General features: G+C 44.3%; 1 protein-coding gene across 1 annotated transcript in view; it reads left to right on the top strand.

The window, feature by feature from the left end:
- The first annotated feature begins 5,628 nt into the window (after window positions 1-5,628).
- The window catches only part of grk5l (G protein-coupled receptor kinase 5 like), a 158,258-nt gene continuing 144,887 nt past the window's right edge, over window positions 5,629-18,999 (top strand). The window contains exon 1 of the mRNA XM_034169880.1: window positions 5,629-6,031. Coding sequence (XP_034025771.1) covers window positions 5,980-6,031 — 52 coding nt within the window. The 5' untranslated portion in view covers window positions 5,629-5,979. The remainder of the gene's footprint in view (window positions 6,032-18,999) is intronic.

The raw sequence follows: 18,999 nt of genomic DNA, 5'->3' as shown, positions 1-18,999 counted from the left end.
AAGGAGCGCCGTCTTGCACAGCCTCCTCACAAACGACCGGTTCTCCTGCAAATTCTCACAATAACAGAGTTACAAATCTCACAAAAAGGCTGAGAGTATTACCTCCTATGAAGTATGATATCTCGGCAACGAGGTGGAGATGACGTCTGGTCTTTATGGAGTGAGATGATGTTGAGTAGATGGGTGACAGCTGTCAAGAGGCAATGAGCGACAGCTGTCACCCCCGGCTGTGTCCATGGCGGCAGCGCCCTCTCGTGCCTGAAGCCCGCACTTCAGGCAGGGCGCCCTCTGGTGGTGGGCCAGCAGTACCTCCTCTTCTGGCGGCCCACACAACAACAGACAATTGCAGTTGAGGAGTACAGTCAATCATACACAAGGTGACGCGTGGGCAGGCTCGAGGATAGAAGACGTCTGTCCAGAGAACAGCCGGATCCCACACGGCTTCCACTGCCAGTGGATCTGAAGAACACCGGAGCCGCCAAGTCCTGGGTCCCATGTGGCCACCGTCTCCAGCTGTCAGACCAGGTACTGCTGGCAGAAACAGAAACAGTTAATGGTGGGTGTGTGAAGACACACCCAGTAATTGTTCCCTGAGTAGTTCCTCCGGGAGGGAGAACCTCCACCTCCAGATACTATGTCACCCGTGCCGCTCCTGTTGGTCTCCTTCCTGGATGGAGTGAGAGACGAAGACCGTCGTCCTCTCACTGTCCGCCAATCCAGCCTTTAATAGACCTCGCAGGAACACGGCTGCACACAGACCACTGTTAAGTTACAATAATAATCACCGCAGAGAAGGTTACCTTGTTCGGTAGCTGATTTCTCGGTGAGGAGGTGGAGTTGCAGTCCAGCCTTTGTAGTGATGGTGATGAGTGACAGCTGGTGCTGATAAGTGACAGCTGTCACTCCCGGCGGCTCCGACGCCCTCTCGTGCTTGGAGCCCGCACTCCAAGCAGGGCGCCATCTGGTGGTGGTGGGCCAGCAGTACCTCCTCTTCAGCGGCCCACACAACAGGACCCCCCCCTCAATGACCAGGCTTGTCCGGGTGACGGGTGTAGAAGTCGGCCAGGAGGGCCGGGTCCAGGATGAAGCTCCTCTTCACCCAGGAGCGCTCTTCGGGTCCATAACCCTCCCAGTCCACCAGACACTGGAAACCCCGATCCTTTCGACGGACGTCCAGGAGCCGGCGTACTGTCCACGCGGGCTCCACTTCGATGATCCGGGCAGGAGGCGGCGCCGGTCCAGGGGCACACAGTGGTGAGGCAAGGCAGGGCTTGAGTCTGGACACATGAAAAACGGGGTGTATCCGCAGTGAAGCTGAAGCTACCAGCTTCACTGCGGCCGGACTGAGGACTTTGAGTATGGTGAATGGTCCTATGTACCTGTCCTTTAGTTTCTGGGATTCCACCTGCAGGGGGATGTCCTTCGTGGATAGCCAAACCTCCTGCCCGGGCTGGTATGCAGGGGCCGGGGAACGCCGGCGGTCTGCATGGGCCTTAGCCCTCATCCGGGCTCTGAGCAGGGCAGAGCGGGTGGTACGCCACGCCCGACGGCACTTCCTCAGATGGGCCTGGACCGAGGGCACCCCGACCTCTCCCTCCACAAGCGGAAACAATGGGGGCTGGTACCCCAAACATACTTCAAATGGGGAGAGGCCGGTGGCAGATGAAACTTGGCTATTATGAGCGTACTCGAGCCAGGCCAGAAGGTCACTCCAGGCCGTCGGGTGCGCAGAGGTCACGCAGCGGAGGGCCTGCTCCAATTCCTGGTTTGCCCGCTCTGCCTGTCCGTTCGTATGGGGGTGGTACCCGGACGAGAGACTTACGGTGGCCCCCAGTTCCCTGCAGAAACTCCTCCAGACCTGGGAGGAGAACTGAGGACCACGGTCTGAGACGTTGTCCGATGAAATCCCATGCAGACGCACGACGTGGTGGACCAGGAGGTCTGCAGTCTCCTGGGCCGTCGGGAGCTTCAGGAGGGCCACGAAGTGGGCCGCCTTGGAGAACCGGTCCACTATCGTGAGGATGGTATTCATGCCCTGGGACAGTGGGAGGCCCATGACAAAGTCCAGGCCGATGTGAGACCAGGGGCGATGAGGCACGGGCAGAGGCTGGAGTAGGCCTTGGGTCCTGTGATGGTCGGCTTTGCCCCTGGCGCAGGTGTTGCAGGCCTGGACGTACTCCTGGACGTCGGCTTCCAGAGACGCCCACCAGAAGCGCTGCCGGACCACTGCCACGGTTCTTCACACCCCAGGGTGGCAGGAGAGTTTAGAACTGTGACAGAAGTCAAGGACTGCAGCCCTGGCTTCTGGTGGGACGTACATCTTGTTCTTGGGTCCAGTCCCCGGGTCCGGGTTCCGTGTCAGGGCCTCCCGGACGGTCTTCTCCACGTCCCAGGTAAGGGTGGCCACGACAGCGGACTCGGGGATGATGGTTTCCGTTGGGTCTGACAGCTCGGTCCTGAGTTCCTCCTCGTGCACCCGGGACAGGGCGTCAGACCGTTGGTTCATCGTCCAGGGGCGGTATGTGATCTGAAAGTCAAAACGCCCGAAGAACAGTGACCAGTGGGCTTGCCTGGGATTCAGACGCTTGGCGGTCCGGATGTACTCCAGGTTCCGATGGTCCGTGAAAACCGTGAATGGTACCGAAGCTCCCTCCAACAGGTGCCTCCACTCCTCCAGAGCCTCCTTCACCGCAAGAAGTTCCCGATTGCCAACGTCATAGTTTCAGCCGGAGTCAACCTGCGGGAAAAGTAGGCACATGGGTGGAGAACCTTGTCGGACTCCCCGCTCTGGGACAGCACGGCTCCTATCCCTGAGTCAGAGGCATCCACTTCAACTATAAACTGCCGTTTTGAATCGGGCTGCGCCAGAACTGGCGCAGTCGAAAACCGGCATTTCAACTCCCTAAACGTGGCTTCGCACTGATCCGACCAGGTGAAGGGGACTTTTGTGGAGGTCAGGGCTGTCAGGGGGCTAACTACCTGACTGTAGCCTTTGATGAACATCCGGTAGAAATTAGCAAAACCGAGGAACTGCTGTAGTCTCCTATGGTTTGTTTTTTGGGGCCAATCTCTCACCGCTGCAACCTTGGCTGGATCAGGGGTGACGGAGTTGGAGGAGATAATAAACCCCAGGAAGGACAAAGAAGTACGGTGGAACTCACACTTCTCGCCCTTCACAAACAGCCGGTTCTCCAACAACCACTGCAGGACCTGACGTACATGCGTAACATGAGTCTCAGGATCCGGGGAAAGATGAGTATATCGTCTAGATATACGAAGACAAACCGATGCAGGAAGTCCCGCAAGACATCATTTACCAAAGCTTGGAACGTTGCGGGGGCGTTAGTGAGGCCGAACGGCATGACCAGGTACTCAAAATGACCTAACGGGGTGTTAAATGCCGTCTTCCATTCGTCTCCCTTCCAGATCCGAACCAGGTGGTACGCATTCCTAAGATCCAGTTTTGTGAAAATTTGGGCTCCATGCAGGGGCGTGAACACTGAATCTAACAGGGCCAGAGGGTATCGGTTGCGAACCGTGATCTCGTTCAGCCCCCTGTAATCAATGCATGGACAGAGTCCGCCGTCTTTCTTGCCCACAAAAAAGAAACCAGCACCCATCGGGGAGGTGGAGTTCCGGATCAGCCCGGCAGCTAACGAGTCCCGGATGTAGGTCTCCATTGATTCGCGTTCCGGACGTGAGAGGTTGTACAGCCTGCTGGATGGGTACTCAGCGCCCAGTATCAAATCAATGGCACAACTATGGCACACATAATAATAATAATAATAATTATTATTATTATGTGTATATGATAACAATAACCTAAACAATTTATAAATACGTAAGGACAGTTCATTAATATTAAAAATTACACGATTAACATATATATATATATATATACGAGGTCTGTCAATAAAGCAACGGTCCTTTTTATTTTTTTCAAAAACTATATGGATTTCATTCATATGTTTTTACGTCAGACATGCTTGAACCCTCGTGCGCATGCGTGAGTTTTTCCACGCCTGTCGGTGACGTCATTCGCCTGTGAGCACTCCTTGTGGGAGGAGTCGTCCAGCCCCTCGTTGGAATTCCTTTGTCTGAGAAGTTGCTGAGAGACTGGCGCTTTGTTTGATCAAAATTTTTTCTAAACCTGTGAGACACATCGAAGTGGACAGGGTTCGAAAAATTAAGCTGGTTTTCTGTGAAAATTTTAACGGCTGATGAGAGATTTTGAGGTGATTCTGTCGCTTTAAGGACTTCCCACGGTGCGAGACGTCGCTCAGCGCTCCCAGGCGCCGTCGTCAGCCTGTTCAAGCTGAAAACCTCCACATTTCAGGCTCTATTGATCCAGGACGTCGTGAGAGAACAGAGAAGTTTCAGAAGAAGTCGGTTTCAGCATTTTATCCGGATATTCCACTGTTAAAGGAGATTTTTTTAATGAAAGACGTGTGGACGGGTCCGCGCGTCGGCTCACAGCCGCCGCGACGCTCCGCCACAGGAAAAACACCTCTGTTGAAAGCCTTAAGGACAAGTTGGAACATGTCCTGCTGTTAAACAATTTCTCATATACTCACTCCACTGAAAGCCATCAAAAGCCGCCTGGATTTTACAAATGGTTATCAACACGGAGGTGTTTTTCCTGTGCCGCCGCACCGCGTCGGCTGCGTCCCGACGCGCGGACCCGTCCGCACGTCTTTCATTAAAAAAATCTCCTTTAACAGTTGAATATCCGGATAAAATGCTGAAACCGACTTCTTCTGAAACTTCTCTGTTCTCTCACGACGTCCTGGATCAATAGAGCCTGAAATGTGGAGGTTTTCAGCTTGAAACAGGCTGACGACGGCGGCTGAGAGCGCTGAGCGACGTCTCGCACCGAGGGAAGTCCTTAAAGCGACAGAATCACCTCAAAATCTCTCATCAGCCGTTAAAATTTTCACTGAAAACCAGCTTAATTTTTCGAACCGTGTCCACTTCGATGTGTCTCACAGGTTTAGAAAAAATTTTGATCAAACAACGCGCCAGTCTCTCAGCAACTTCTCAGACAAAGGAATTCCGACGAGGGGCTGGACGACTCCTCCCACAAGGAGTGCTCACAGGCGAATGACGTCACCGACAGGCGTGGAAAAACTCACGCATGCGCACGAGGGTTCAAGCATGTCTGACGTAAAAACATATGAATGAAATTCATATAGTTTTTGAAAAAAATAAAAAGTAAAAAGGACCGTTACTTTATTGACAGCCCTCGTATATATATATATATATATATATATATATATATATATATATATATATATATATTTCCCGTATATATATTTATATATATATATATATATATATATATATATATATATATATATATATATATATATATATATATATATATATATATATAATATATATATAATATATATATATATACATATATATATATATACGGGAAATGGTTAGCGGCAGGTAAACGGTGCTTTTGTTTTATTTTGGTAGCACGTTTGTCTGGTTTGTGTTGTTGCGTGTCTGGCTTGACGCAGCAGTGCCAGAAGGCCCGGCCCATTTTGATTACGCACCTACACAGGAGGGGGGCGCACTGATGTTCTCTGTGGTGCACACTCAGCCAAACCGAGAAGCTGGCGGTGTCCTGGTGTACAGCTGTACTGGAGAACCCTCAGAAGGACCCGGGCTACCGACGCCGTTACTTGATCATTTTGCGCATCGGTGCCGCTCCGCAGTCAAATTACGCATGGAATGGTTTTGGGGGAATTGGAGTAGAAATGCAGCGCTGCCACACTTCCAGCCCACAACAAGAACCATGGCCATGTTACACTGCAAACAGATCTATGACATCCTGTTTTGTCCCTTACTACTTTGATATGAGTGAAAGCTGCGACGAGGAGTGAAGAAAACACACAAACGCACGCGCTGACGGACACTGCGGGAGCCCGTGGAACCAAACCACCTCTGCAATTTAGGATCTTTTCTTTGATGGAGCTGGAGAACATAGTAGCCAACACTGTATTGCTAAAAGCGAGAGAAGGTAAGCTGGCACGTAAAGAGCAGACGCTTTATTTTGCGCACAGTGTGCAGAAAAGATGAATTGACTGCGGCAGGTTGCGCACCAAAAAGCCCCAGTCTGGAGCAAAGCAGCGGCATTTATCTTCTTAAAAACGCGCTCTTCTGATTTTTGTTAAACCAAAGAATGAGAACATTTCCATCGAAATTGACAGACGATTTGCCGATTTTTCCCACACATCTAAAGGGGGAGGGAGGGAGGGGGGATATCTTCCTCCCACATCCGCTTTCGCTGCTGTCTGTGCAAATGAATGCGCTCTTTCGCAATATTCTGCATGCTGGGGCACCCGCTGGGAATAACTGCTTCGGAGAGAGGGAATAAATGAGTGCAGGCTGGCATTTGAGCGACGATGTGATGACGTGACCGGTGTTGAAATGAGGGAGGCCCGCAGAGACACTCGGGGCGCCCGCGTCTTCAGGCTCTGTAACGGCCACACTGATGCAGTTTGACAGTCTGAAACAATGGCTGTAGTGTCAGTCACAGAAGCAAAAGCTGGAGGTAAACATCGTGCACATGAATCCGCGAGTGTTTGTCGTGAATGTGCATCATTCAGGAATAGGCCCTGGTTTTACCTTCAAATTCACATTCTCACGAAACCACCACTGCCATTTAAAGCAGTTTTTTTTTGGGGGGGGGGGGGGGGGGGGGGGGTGATGTCAGATTGCCCCCAACTGACGAATGGAGTTTAGCCGGCAGGGTCTGTTTTACTTGAGATAAGCAGGTCTTAACAGACTATTTTTATTTTGCACAAACCCAAATAGGAAAGCTTGGAAGAAAAAAAAGATTGTGAAGTCAGAATGCATTCATGTGACTAAACCTTAAAATATACACCATAACATCTCAGACATAAGGGAACTTCTTTGTTCTCCTGCAATAAATCACATTGAATAGCAGCAGCAATACTCCAAATTGCAACATGGCACCCCATAGAGTGCATACCTTTGCGTGTTCGCCCTTTTCAGGTTTCAAGTCCCGCAAAACCTCGGAGAGTTCGCCGCGCTGCAAGATATCAGTAACATTGAGAACTGCATTGAGACACTCTGATCACACTGCACTTTAACCGCTGCACACAGACAACAGCATTAACATCGCAACATAAAACTATTTTTATATTGTGCATAAAACTCTCGTGAATATATTCTCTGGGTTTATAGACATTGTTATTGCATTTGTTTTATGTAAACGTGAGAATCACAGGTTGTCTCTCCGTTATTTTCAATGAGAGCAGCTGTGAGCTACGCTCGCTTCCTGATCATGTGGTTCTGGGGGAAAGTGTAGTTTGCTCTTTAACGTCTTGATTATTGTCTTTTACCACACTGTTTGTCCTCTTTGTTCCAGACTAATATATATAATATGTCTGAAATTTGGTTTGCTTTTATTAAATTCCATGCAGATTAAATGTAGCAGACACGGATTATTTGTTATACTTGTTTTAGCAAGTTTTCAGGGTATCATGTATGTAGTCTTTTATTAACGTGATGAAAAGCATAAAAAAAATAAAATTTTTGTAGTATAATATTCATTTACAATTGTCATCATGTGGATATTTATGTTGTTTTGACAGCAGCCACTCTCTGGCACGCAAGGGATTATGGGATACATGAAAACCCCGAATTGACACCTTTACGGTGTCAACTCTCGCACGTAATCACGTTTTCGCTAGGGAGACCGAGATTTAGTTGTCAGTGTAAACAAGCGTTTGCGCAACTTGTTTGCAAGATTGTGTTGTTATGGATGTGAGTTCAACCTAAATATGTATTTAGGTGTTTAACTAAGATAATCGTGAGTCTTTAATGTGAGTTTTATAAAATAAAGAAAAAGCCTGTTGCTGTTAGAGTTGTGTGTCGGGAACCGGTTCTTTTCTGGTGTCCTTACAAAATGATTCGATCCATCAACATCAATAGCTTTTTTGATTAACGATTCCCTTATCAGTCCTTCATAGTGGCCGTTGTTTTTGGGGGAGTTTGTGAGGAAAATGATCATTTCTTTACAGTGTTTGCAGACCCTGCAGCGGGTCTGTAATCAAGCGTTTCTGCAGCGTGGCTTTGCTTTGAACCTTGAACCAATGAAGCAGTGCTTCGATCTGATCGTTGGTTCTTTGTTTTATTTCGCTTTATGTTATTTTTTCCCCGCTAAAACTCTAAAGAGCATATGTCTGAGTAATATTTACCTTTTTTATGTTAAACTGACCTGTTATGGTCTTCTGAAACAGTTGATAGATAGATGTATTTTACTTAAAAATGGGACCGATGTTAACGCGTTAGCATGTCTATGGCATTTTCAATGTTAAAGTTAGCATTAAACTGAGCCATTATTAAGCCTCCCTCCCCAGTGCGCAAAGGATTCTGGGTTACTCTAAAACCGTCAGTAGCCCCTTTAGTCATATCAACAGTGTATTAAAAACATATAGTTTTAAAGCAATAGGGCAGCGCAGTCTCGTTTGAACTTCGACGTGACATCGTGGGATTTGACCAAATATGGGAACAGGCCAGCCGGCACGAACACTTCAGAGAATCCCCGGGCGGAGTTTGGGAGTTTCAGCACAAACCATTCAGCCCGGTTCGGTAAACTTAAAAGCATGTTCACTGTCACCTAGCAGACCTGCCGGATGAAGACTTACTGGTTTAAAAAGGTTTGTGCTGAAATCCCGTCCTCCGACTGATTTGTGTTGACACTCCCACACTCTGCCCGGGAAATAGTCTCTTCCTCCAAACAGTGTCTAATGGGAAAATTATGTACTGTTTTGTTTTTGGCTGCAATCACTGAAGCAGTCGCGAAAAGTGCAGTATTTTTTCGGTTCCGAGTGGACAAGGGAAGACGAGCCAAATGGGAGCGGTCCTGTCAGTAAATGTTAGCCTACACAGCTAACCAGCTGTGTAGGCTAACTAGCTGTGTAACACAGCTAACTAGCTGTATTCTCTCACCTGCACATCCGTCTTGACACATTTGACCTTCGGTGTCGCAGACCCGAACGGTCCGCCTGCCTCCACTGTGGACGCATTATTTCGAAGCTCAGCAGCTCGTCTGAGACTGAGTCTCTTCACCCAAAGCGATCAAATGGATTAATGGGATTATTAACCATCAGATAACAAGGTAAAACCTCTTAAATCAGTGGTTTTCAAACTGTGAGGTGCCCCCCCCCCAGAGTTCTTCAGGGGAGCACAAGGGATGGGTATTGAGAACCGGTTCTTTTCGAAATAGTTATGAAATGATTCAATCCACGACATCAATAGTCTTTTTGCTTAACTATTTCCTTATCGGTCCTTCAGAGCGGCCGTTGTTTTTGAAGGTATTTTATTGGGAAAGTAATCGTTTCTTTACGTTGATTACAGACTCTGCAGTGGGTTTGTAATCAACTGCTTCTGCAGCGGCTGTTCTTGAAGCTTGATGCAACAAAGCAGTGATCCGGCTCACTGCTTCGTTGGTTCATTGCTTCGCTGCTTTTCAGAAGCAGCAAGTCCACTTCTTAAACCCTCTCAAAGCCATTTAAAAATGACAATCATTAGTCAGTTTTGTGCAGATTAAAGTCACTAACTGGGACTCTTGTCTTGTTGCAGGAAATAAACGAGAGTCATCCTCTGTTCCGTTCGCACAGCGCCAAACGCTGCGCTGCTCTCTGAAGAGTCAAGTTAGAGTCCGGCCGGAATTAATAACTTCAAAGCGTATTGCCATTTTAAATCAAATGACACCTCTTTCCAAACGCTGTAACACAGACAACAAACTACAACAGACTAAAAAGTTTTTTCCTCCCAAAATGAGATGTTCTGCATTCTTTATGAATTACATTGATGTTGACTTGTAGAGTAGCCGGCTGCCATTAATGTCTGAAAGGAAATGCTTTTGACAAAATGACAGATTTTGTTATTTTTATTTATGTGCAGAGATCTAGGATCCAGTGACCAATTTCATATTTATTTACTTTAAGACTCAATAAAATGTTGTTGACATAGAAAACCTGTAAAGCCTACTTTTAGTACACAGAAATTTCACAGGAGGTATTGATAAGGGAATCAATAAGGAATTGGATTGATAAGCGGAATTGATAATGACATAGATAAAATCTTATCAGTACCCATCCCTGAAGTTGAATTAATATTATTTATGTTAAAATGTGTTAGTTATGCCAAAGATACTAAAAACACAGAGATGTTTAAATGTTATATAATGTAAAAATAGAAGAATAGAAAGTTCTTAAAAAACACGTTTAAAATGTTTGAAAAGGGTGTAAAATGTGTAAAAGAATAGAAAGTTATTTAAAAACATGTTTAAATTGTTTACAAAGGCTGTAAATGTGTAAATGCATAGACAGTTCCTTAAAATGCATAAATACTTTTAAAATGTGTTTTAAGATGTGTAAAAGAATAAAAAGAAACACACGAAGATGTTGAAATTGTGTGTATGTGTGTCAGTGGGGGCGGGGGGGGGGGGGGGTGAGCACAGCTGTTCATTTATTCTCTGAGGGGGGCTCACTGTCCCACACTTTGAAAACCCCTGTAATCCATAAACCGCAGCTGATGACGCATGCGCAGTGAAGGCAGGGCAGACCGATTTTTAGGAGGGACTGTTCGGTCAGCGACACCGGGTCATAAATAAACCGTAACATTTGTCCATTTTCCACTGCATCATCACTTGCTCTTTGCATTTTCACTTTGTTCGCGTGTAATTTGCCCAAAAACTCAGAGAAAGTGCTGTGCTTCTGTCCCCGGAAGTAGAGAAATTACGTCATATTTTACCCCTTTAGCACCCGCCGTCATACAAGACTGTGCTGCCCAATAGGAGCAAAGTGCTTTTACAGCATTAAATGTGTATTGCCTTTGGTTTTTTTTTTAAAGATTTAAGTCATAAAAAGAATTTTCTTTGGCACCAGTATAATTTTATTTATTTGCTTTTAATAGGTTATTCATAATATGACGTTGCCAATATGATCAAAATTGACTTTGTATAGAAAACAAAATAACAAATAGTTCCCCTGAAGGGGAAAATTTCAAACGAACAGACGGCCTTGAGCTGCTTAAGTAGTGACTCATACAGTCTGTGATAGTGACCATAACTGCATTATAGATCACATGGGGGCATCCCCCAACTTGCATGAGGGATGCTGGGAAACACATGGTGACAGCCAATCAGAGTACAGATGTATGATAACATCAACTGGCTGCTCTCTTGAACAAAATAATCCAACATGGTGAAAATGGTCAGAAACAGCTTATTTCTGTATAAATCTAATATGTTTATCATGTATTTTGTAAAAGTTAGAGACAGATAAACACTTCTAAATCTAAAAACGCTGTTTTTGTAGCCAAATAATACCTCTGAAGTGATTTACAAGACATCTTAGGGATGTTGGTGCACACCTTGTGTACATGCATCATACAAGGTCAAAGATAACTTGCAATAATTTTTAAACTTCATACATGCACTAACATGCTTCCTCTTGCAGACGTTAACAAGAAAATAAAATATTTGTCATGGAATTCCCTCCAGGTAGATATGTTCTCTCCATTAAAATGAGCTGTAATTTTTGCAGCATGCTTTATAAATAAACCTACTTTGTAATGCTTGGATTTCAGTAAAAAATTTAATTTTGTCAGTTTTGTGAAATTTGAATACGATGAAAACAGTAGGAAATGATAAAAATCAATCATAAAGACAGGTTTAAAACAACATAATTGGTAATATGCAGAATACTTAACATAAAAGATAAGTAAAAGTTACATTATGTGGCCATACCGCACAGTGTCCAGAGCAACAGGTCTGTCTGCACTGACATCACCGATGATGTGCCATGTGGTAACTTCAGGAGCTGCCACTGGTAGGTACATAAACAGCCACTGAACTACATTACACAGAGTGTCAGCAGTAGTGAAATGGCATGGACAAAACAGGAATAATGCTCAAATGTCGGTACAGGTTGACAGCTGTTACATGAATTTGTTTGGATTACGGATATCAGGTGTGTGGTCATATCTGGCCCTCACCTGTGGTGGGAGTTGATTGTAATGCCATTGTGACATTGTGATGCCACTGTTGTGCAATGTGTTGTTAATACCTCAAAGTGCCTGCCAACCCCTTGGTGGCTGAAGCGGGAACTAACAAAATTCCTGGATGTGTTGACATGCAAATCACATCAGTGGAAACATGAACACAGTTAGTTGTAAATTGTGGATTTTTTTTTCCAAGTCTAGCTTTAAAAGATTCAAAGGAGTTTGATGAAATAATTTCAGCAGGAAAGTTGTTCCATTAACTGCTGGTATAGGCTCCAGCCCCCCGTGACCCTTGATTAGAGTAAGCAGGTATAGAAAATGAATGAAATAACTGTGTTTTGCCCCATTTGAGGACTTCTGATGCTACTTTGACAGGCCAGAAAACAAAACATTACAGTAATTAATTCTTGAGGAGATAAATGCATGAATCAGCGTCTCCAGGCTGCAGTCTTTGAATTATGTGACGTCTTACCTTGATATCTAACATTATCAATCAGTAACGCAGGATTTCAGTTTAGCTAGTCCACATTTGGGTTCTTGTTTTGAATTCAGCTAGCAAAACGTTTCATGTCAAATCTTCAAATTGCACTTTAAGATTGCAAAGAGTGCTTCATGCCCATCTTTGCTTTAAATTATGTGATGTCTAATAATTGCAAAGCACCCCAGACTAAATAAGACAAAAGTACCGTATTTTCCGCACCATAAGGCGCACCTAAAAGCCTTAAATTTTCACAAAAATCGGCCGTGCGCCCTATAATCCGGTGCACCTTATGTGCGCACTGAATTCCAAAATCTGTAAAAAAAAAGACCGACGTTGTCTTTGACCGTCGGAATATCGGACCATTTCCCGCTGACACAGGGACGTAATACATAAAGTACGTACGCTGCCAGCGATAAACCAATCAGAGAAGAGTCCGTGGTACGTACACTTACCTCCGCCACTCCTCCGGTAGTTACCGTATACTACAGGTATCCTGCAAAACGTTTGTCTAAGGACCCCCAAAAATGGCGCCAGCGAAGAGACATGCTTACGAGGCACAATTCAAACTGCAGGCTATCAGTTACGCGGTTGTTCATGGGAACAGAGCAGCTGCGAGAGGAAACAAGAAAATGAACTGCGCCAAGTTAAAAAGACCAGAGTTTCCGCAGAAACAAAGCGAGGTGGCTAGAAGACCAACTCGAGCAATGGGTCATTGAACAAAGAACAGCCGGGAGGAGCGGCTCTACAGTCACCATTCGGCTGAAGGCAAAAACGATAGCGATGATGAGAGGGAAGATGAACGGGAACCTGGCGTGTCTGATGGTGAAATTGCCCAGCTGTTCAGTTCAGACACAGAAGATGAAGACTTTGATGGATTTGTGACAGAAACATAATAAAAATAATGTGAGTACCATATTGTTAAATACTGGTAGTTCAAAGTTGTTAAAAAGTTCAAATAAACTCACCGTTTTGCTTCATGACCTTTTTTTGTTTTTTTTGTAGACTATATGTTTTAGCGTGCTCCTTTTGTAAGGGTTAAGTACCTGCTAATTGAGGCTGCGCCTTATAATCCGGTGCGCCTTTTGTAAGGGTTAAGTACCTGCTAATTGAGGGCGCGCTTTATAATCCGGTGCGCCTTATGGTGCAGAAAATACGGTAGCTTGAAGTTGGACTTGGAAAACAAAGGCTCTGGTGGTCATTGGTTTACCTGATTTTGCAAGAATTACAGCCAGAGCAAGTGTGAGTGAAAGTTCTGCACTGGGCTTGAGTAATTTGTCCAGTAAAACCTACATTAAAAAAAAAACAAACAAATAAAAAAAACAAAACAAAAACATGAAATATGATGCCTGCTGGGGTGTGACCCACAGAGCCGCCTCTCCGAGGGAAAGTTTATTCTCAAATTATCTGCCAGAGGTGACATGATTGTGAAAAGTTAACAACCTTCCAGAGACTCTCATATGACTGGGGACTCAACCAGGAAGTGGGTTTTATCATCACTAATTGAAATGAAATGAAAACACTGACATGAAGTGTTGGAACGCATTTAAATGGAAACTGACATACCCTGACTCTGAGCAAACCATACTTATTTGTTAATTATGTTGTAGTATTTTATCTTTTCTCAGTGTTTTGATGGAGCCCCATCCTCTAGTGACCAACCACCTCTGCCAAAAATGATTTACATTTAAGACTTTAATGAGCCCAATTTCTGTAGAATGATGAGCCTTGAACTCTTGACTGTAGTGGTTCAAATATTTTTGAACAAAAGTGTAAGGTACAAAGGGGCAGCACGGTGGCTTAATGGTTAGCACTGTTGCCTCACAGCGAGAAGGTCGTGGGTTCAATTCCCATGGCCTTTCTGTGTGGAGTTTGCATGTTCTCCCCATGTTTGCCTGGGTTTCCTCCGGGTACTCCGGTTTCCTCCCACATCCAAAGACATGCGGGTTAGGTGGATTGGAATCTTAACATTGTCCGTAGGGGTGTGTGTGTGGGTGGGTCTGTGTTTGTTTGTCTATTTGTGGCCCTGCGACAGACTGGCGTCCTGTCCTTCGTGTACCCCGCCTCGCACTCTATGACTGCTGGGATAGGCTCCGGCCCCCCGTGACCCTTAATTGGACTAAGCGGTAGAAGATGAATGAATGAATGAATGTAAGGTAGAAATATATCCTTCAGCGTCTCCCTTGTTTTCACTCAGTTGCCACAGCAGATCCAAGGTGGGATTTAGCACAAGTTTTAACCAGATGCCTTTCCTGATGCAACTCCATATTGGTGAATGGACATGGTTGGGGTTTGAACTGGGAACTGTCCGCACTTGAAACAAGCCAGAAATGAATGTTTTCCAGAAATGGAAATTTCCAGGTTTTTACTCGCACGGTGAACGTTTGCGTGTTATTTTTGACAACATACGCCAGAATCCATTCATTCAGTTAATTTCAGTTCCACGCCCAAACAGTTGGAGGCGGTAATGCACCGTGTTGGTTTGCAAGCTGCCAATAATTTCCAAAGAAGAAGGGTTATTTTTGTTTTGGTTTTGAAAGTATATTAAATCATAGTTTGGCAGCAGATCAAGAAAACAAATGGTTGACTTGCGTTCTTAACCATCTTAAATTTCATACATCTCATGAGAGATGTGACAAATACAGAATTGGTTTCATGTCAAATTTACTTTGTGGAAATAGTACTTTTTGATTGTGACTGAATACTTCTGTCCTGAATAGTGTTAAAAAAAAAAATTGTGCTGTAACATTTGAACAAAATGTGTAGTATGGCTGACTGCAAGTAAGCTTTTCCACAGTATTGAAGACAAATCTTGGATTTTGACTATGTTTAGATACGAATAATAACATGTTTTGCCGCTGACAAAGCATGCCTATAATCAACCAATACTCATACCGTGTATGGAAGTCTCCTAACTTTGAACCATGCCATCTTCGCTCCAAACTTCTACATTTACCGTATTTCCTTGATTAATGGCCCGGGCATTTATTTTTTTAAGCCATGCTCAGATCCTGTGCCTAAATGAGGCCGGCCTTTTGTCAAGGCCGGTGGTTATTAACAAACGCTGCTGCCTGCACTGTAATATGGTGTTAAGTTTCACACATATCCTTGGGCGTGGTGAACACAAGGTTAGGTCAGCAATTCATGGAGGGAAATTGCATGTACTGGTAATATTGGTTTGGAGGTTGATGATTGTATGAAGACGTGGAGCTCGTTGAGGTACAAATTGGTCCAGAAAAAGGGGGGAAATGACCAGGAACCATAGACTATACAGGAACATGTGGCGGTGCAGTCAGAAAGTCCTGCCTTTTTCTTACAACTTACTATTTCGGCACTAAGTGCATTATAACACCCACCAATGCGATGAACAATGCAAGAACTTGGAAAGGATCATGCCCACATTGACGTCATTACGTGGCCATGGAGTTACAGAGTTGTAGAATAAATCAGGCTTTAGATTTTAAGGTACCACTCCATAGCGGACTTAGAAAAAAGAGTGATTCGACCAAATGTAATCCGTTTTAATGCACATAATGCCTGGCGCTTATTTAAGGCACGCATTTATTTTTGTCAGATGAAGTTTTGACCCGGCTGTTAAATGAGGCAGGCCCCTGTTCTTGAGATTGAGCTTGTTCAAGGTCAGACATTTAATCAAGGAAATACAGTATGTCTAGTTGCTCGTAAGTCTTCAGTAATTCTCAGAGTATGTTTTTGCACATCAGATTGTCTTTCTGACTGGTGCAATAGCATCCAAAACAGCAAAAAGTGCAGCATTAAGATAACACTGGTCAACAAATTTTTTTACTTGCATGGATTTTGAGAACTTATTTAGGGTAATTTGGGGGGTGCTGAATCTGAGCTCAGATTTCCTTTATCACATCACATTTTTTGCAGTCTGCATGCTCCTTCTTGATGGATTATGCAAAAGTTGCTCAATCACTGAGGAGTTTGACACCACATTTATACACAAAGCAGCTTCAAAAGCATAGGATTAAAACCAGGTTCGCGAAAGGTTAACAAGAGCTGTAATGTCATTTATGGCGCAGAAGAGGTGTGTGAGATTGCAGCTTTTTCTTCAATGCTTGATATGAGAAATGTTTTCATAGCTTAAAAACGTGGTGTGATTGGCAAAAACTAACACCAGATTGAGATTCAGCACCCCAAATTACCCAAAATCCACTGAAAACTCCATACAAGAAAATCGTGTTGACCAGTGTAATGAGCGAGGCTGTCCAACGAAAAAACATTCACAGATGCTACACTTATTTTGTGCATTTGCAGAATCTAAAATCTCAGGCAGTCTAATGCTTAGTTCATTTAAAAATAAGAGCTTAATGTTGAATACTTGATACACAGGCTTGGGGAGTAACGGAATACATGTAACAGCATTACGTAATTAGGATACAAAAAGGTAACTGTATTCCACTAGTTACAGAAAGAAGACGTATTCAGATTACAGGTATATTAGTAAAAATGGGGATTAGTTCGCAGGATTACAATTTTAAGGCATTTATAATATCTGTATATAATATATTTCTTTCTTGGAAACGAAAACATCCCTTCATGGACAGCGACATGACGTCTCCTAACCGGCAAATATTGATGAAGAATTCGCGACTGAACCACTCAGAAAAATGCTCGCAAAATACGTGTTAAATGCCATTTGACCCTGGATATCGAGCAAGTAAAATTAAATTACATTAAATTATGTCAGGAAAGTATTAAACTTACTCAGACACACACACGTTCCCAAATATTGGTGTTGAAAGTTATAATCTCATTATTTTAAGGTGCAAATAAAAAAAAATCCCCAGTCTTGTCGAAAAATTTTGATCACTAATGACAAGTATTTTAACTAGACATTGGTCTAGCAGTGGAAAATATCAACTAGACATAAGTGAAGAGTTAATGGTCCGTGTCATCGGGCGACACAGGTACGGCAGGAAACATCAGCTGTTTATCATCCACATATCACGGACAAAGTGACAAGAAGAACCAAAACCACTTACTTATGGAAGGAAATATTGTCTCCCTTGATCCTCCGTTTGTGGCTTTGCCAACATGCGCAGCTTTCTGGCATATTCCACCTGTTTCTTGAACTTCTATGTATGTAAATCACTAACTTGCCCGGAATTAAAATGGCGATCACGCCTCCTTACTGACAGTATTTACTTAATGGTTTTCATTATGCTTTTGTTCTTATTTTGAAAGTTCAATAAGTGTTGGTGGGGAAAGTGAGGAACATGGACCCACAACAGGGGGCGCAAATGACGGACAATGAAGAAGTCAACTAACAAGGTTTTACTGTTGTGAATTCGCACAACAAACACAACAGATCACAATTGTAAAAATAAACCAATTCCACTGGTGTCGTGTGGGCAGGCTCAACGATAGGAGACGTCCGTCCGAGTCGAACCGAAACCACCTGATTTCCTCTGCCCACCGAACCCCGGGAATACTGGAGCCGCCAAGTCCCGAACTCCCAGGTGGCCACTGCCTCTGCTCGTCGGATCCGGTACTGCTGGCGAGGAACGAAACAGTCAGATGTGGGTGCGGCTTGCACCAGCAACACGTAGGGTGGAAACCCACCTCCACCTCTAGTCACAAACAATACTGCAGTGTAGGGTACTTATCCGATATGAATCTAGTTCAGTCTTCAGCTGTCTTAAGCACAAGCAAAAAGGTTATTCCTCAGAAATGAGATGACTGGCTGAGTGCGTTACCTTCCTGGTAGAACGATATCTCGGCAATGAGATGGAGATGCCGTCCAGCTGATATACCCCTCAGCTGATGATGTCAGCTGTTTCAGGTGATGGGTGACGGCTGTCACCTGGGCTGCTCCTGTGAGGCGGCAGCGCCCTTGGTGCCTGGAGCCCCGCACTCCAGGCGGGGCGCCCTCTGGTGGTGGTGGGCCAGCAGTACCTCCTCTTCAGCGGCCCACACAACATAAGTGGACTGATATGTTAAACATGGTGCGAATGCTATGTGAAAGACTAAAGTAAGATAATTTATGTTTAATGAACATGTAGCAGACTTTTTTTTTTGTTTTGTATATTGTTCTGCAAGCCACTTTTAATTACAAATTCATACGCACACCGCCTGAGTTTTATCCTTCATTTGTTTGGCATTTTTTTGTTGAAAATTTAGCAGGTGAACACTGGGTGTGTTTAAAATTATATTGTGGATGCTCTTAATTCATAATGTGAAGTAAAACAGAGCACGCCATGTAAAAGAAACAGTTTTATTTTTGTTTAATAAACTGTACTATGTGGTCAACACTATTTATATTTAGTTTCTGTATTAGCATATTTGATATTGGAGTAATCCAGAAGTAATTGAAAGTAATCAAATTACATTACTTTAATATTCTGGTACTTGGATTACGTTACTGACTACATTTTTTCAGCAGGTAACTACAATGTGGAATACATTTTTAAAGTAACTCTCCCAACCCTGTTGATATAATTGCA

This window comes from Thalassophryne amazonica, chromosome 5, assembly GCF_902500255.1.
Source record: "Thalassophryne amazonica chromosome 5, fThaAma1.1, whole genome shotgun sequence".
In the NCBI taxonomy this organism is placed as follows: Eukaryota; Metazoa; Chordata; class Actinopteri; order Batrachoidiformes; family Batrachoididae; genus Thalassophryne; species Thalassophryne amazonica.
Note: the sequence above shows the minus strand (reverse complement) of the source record. Positions and strands in the feature narration are given on the sequence as shown.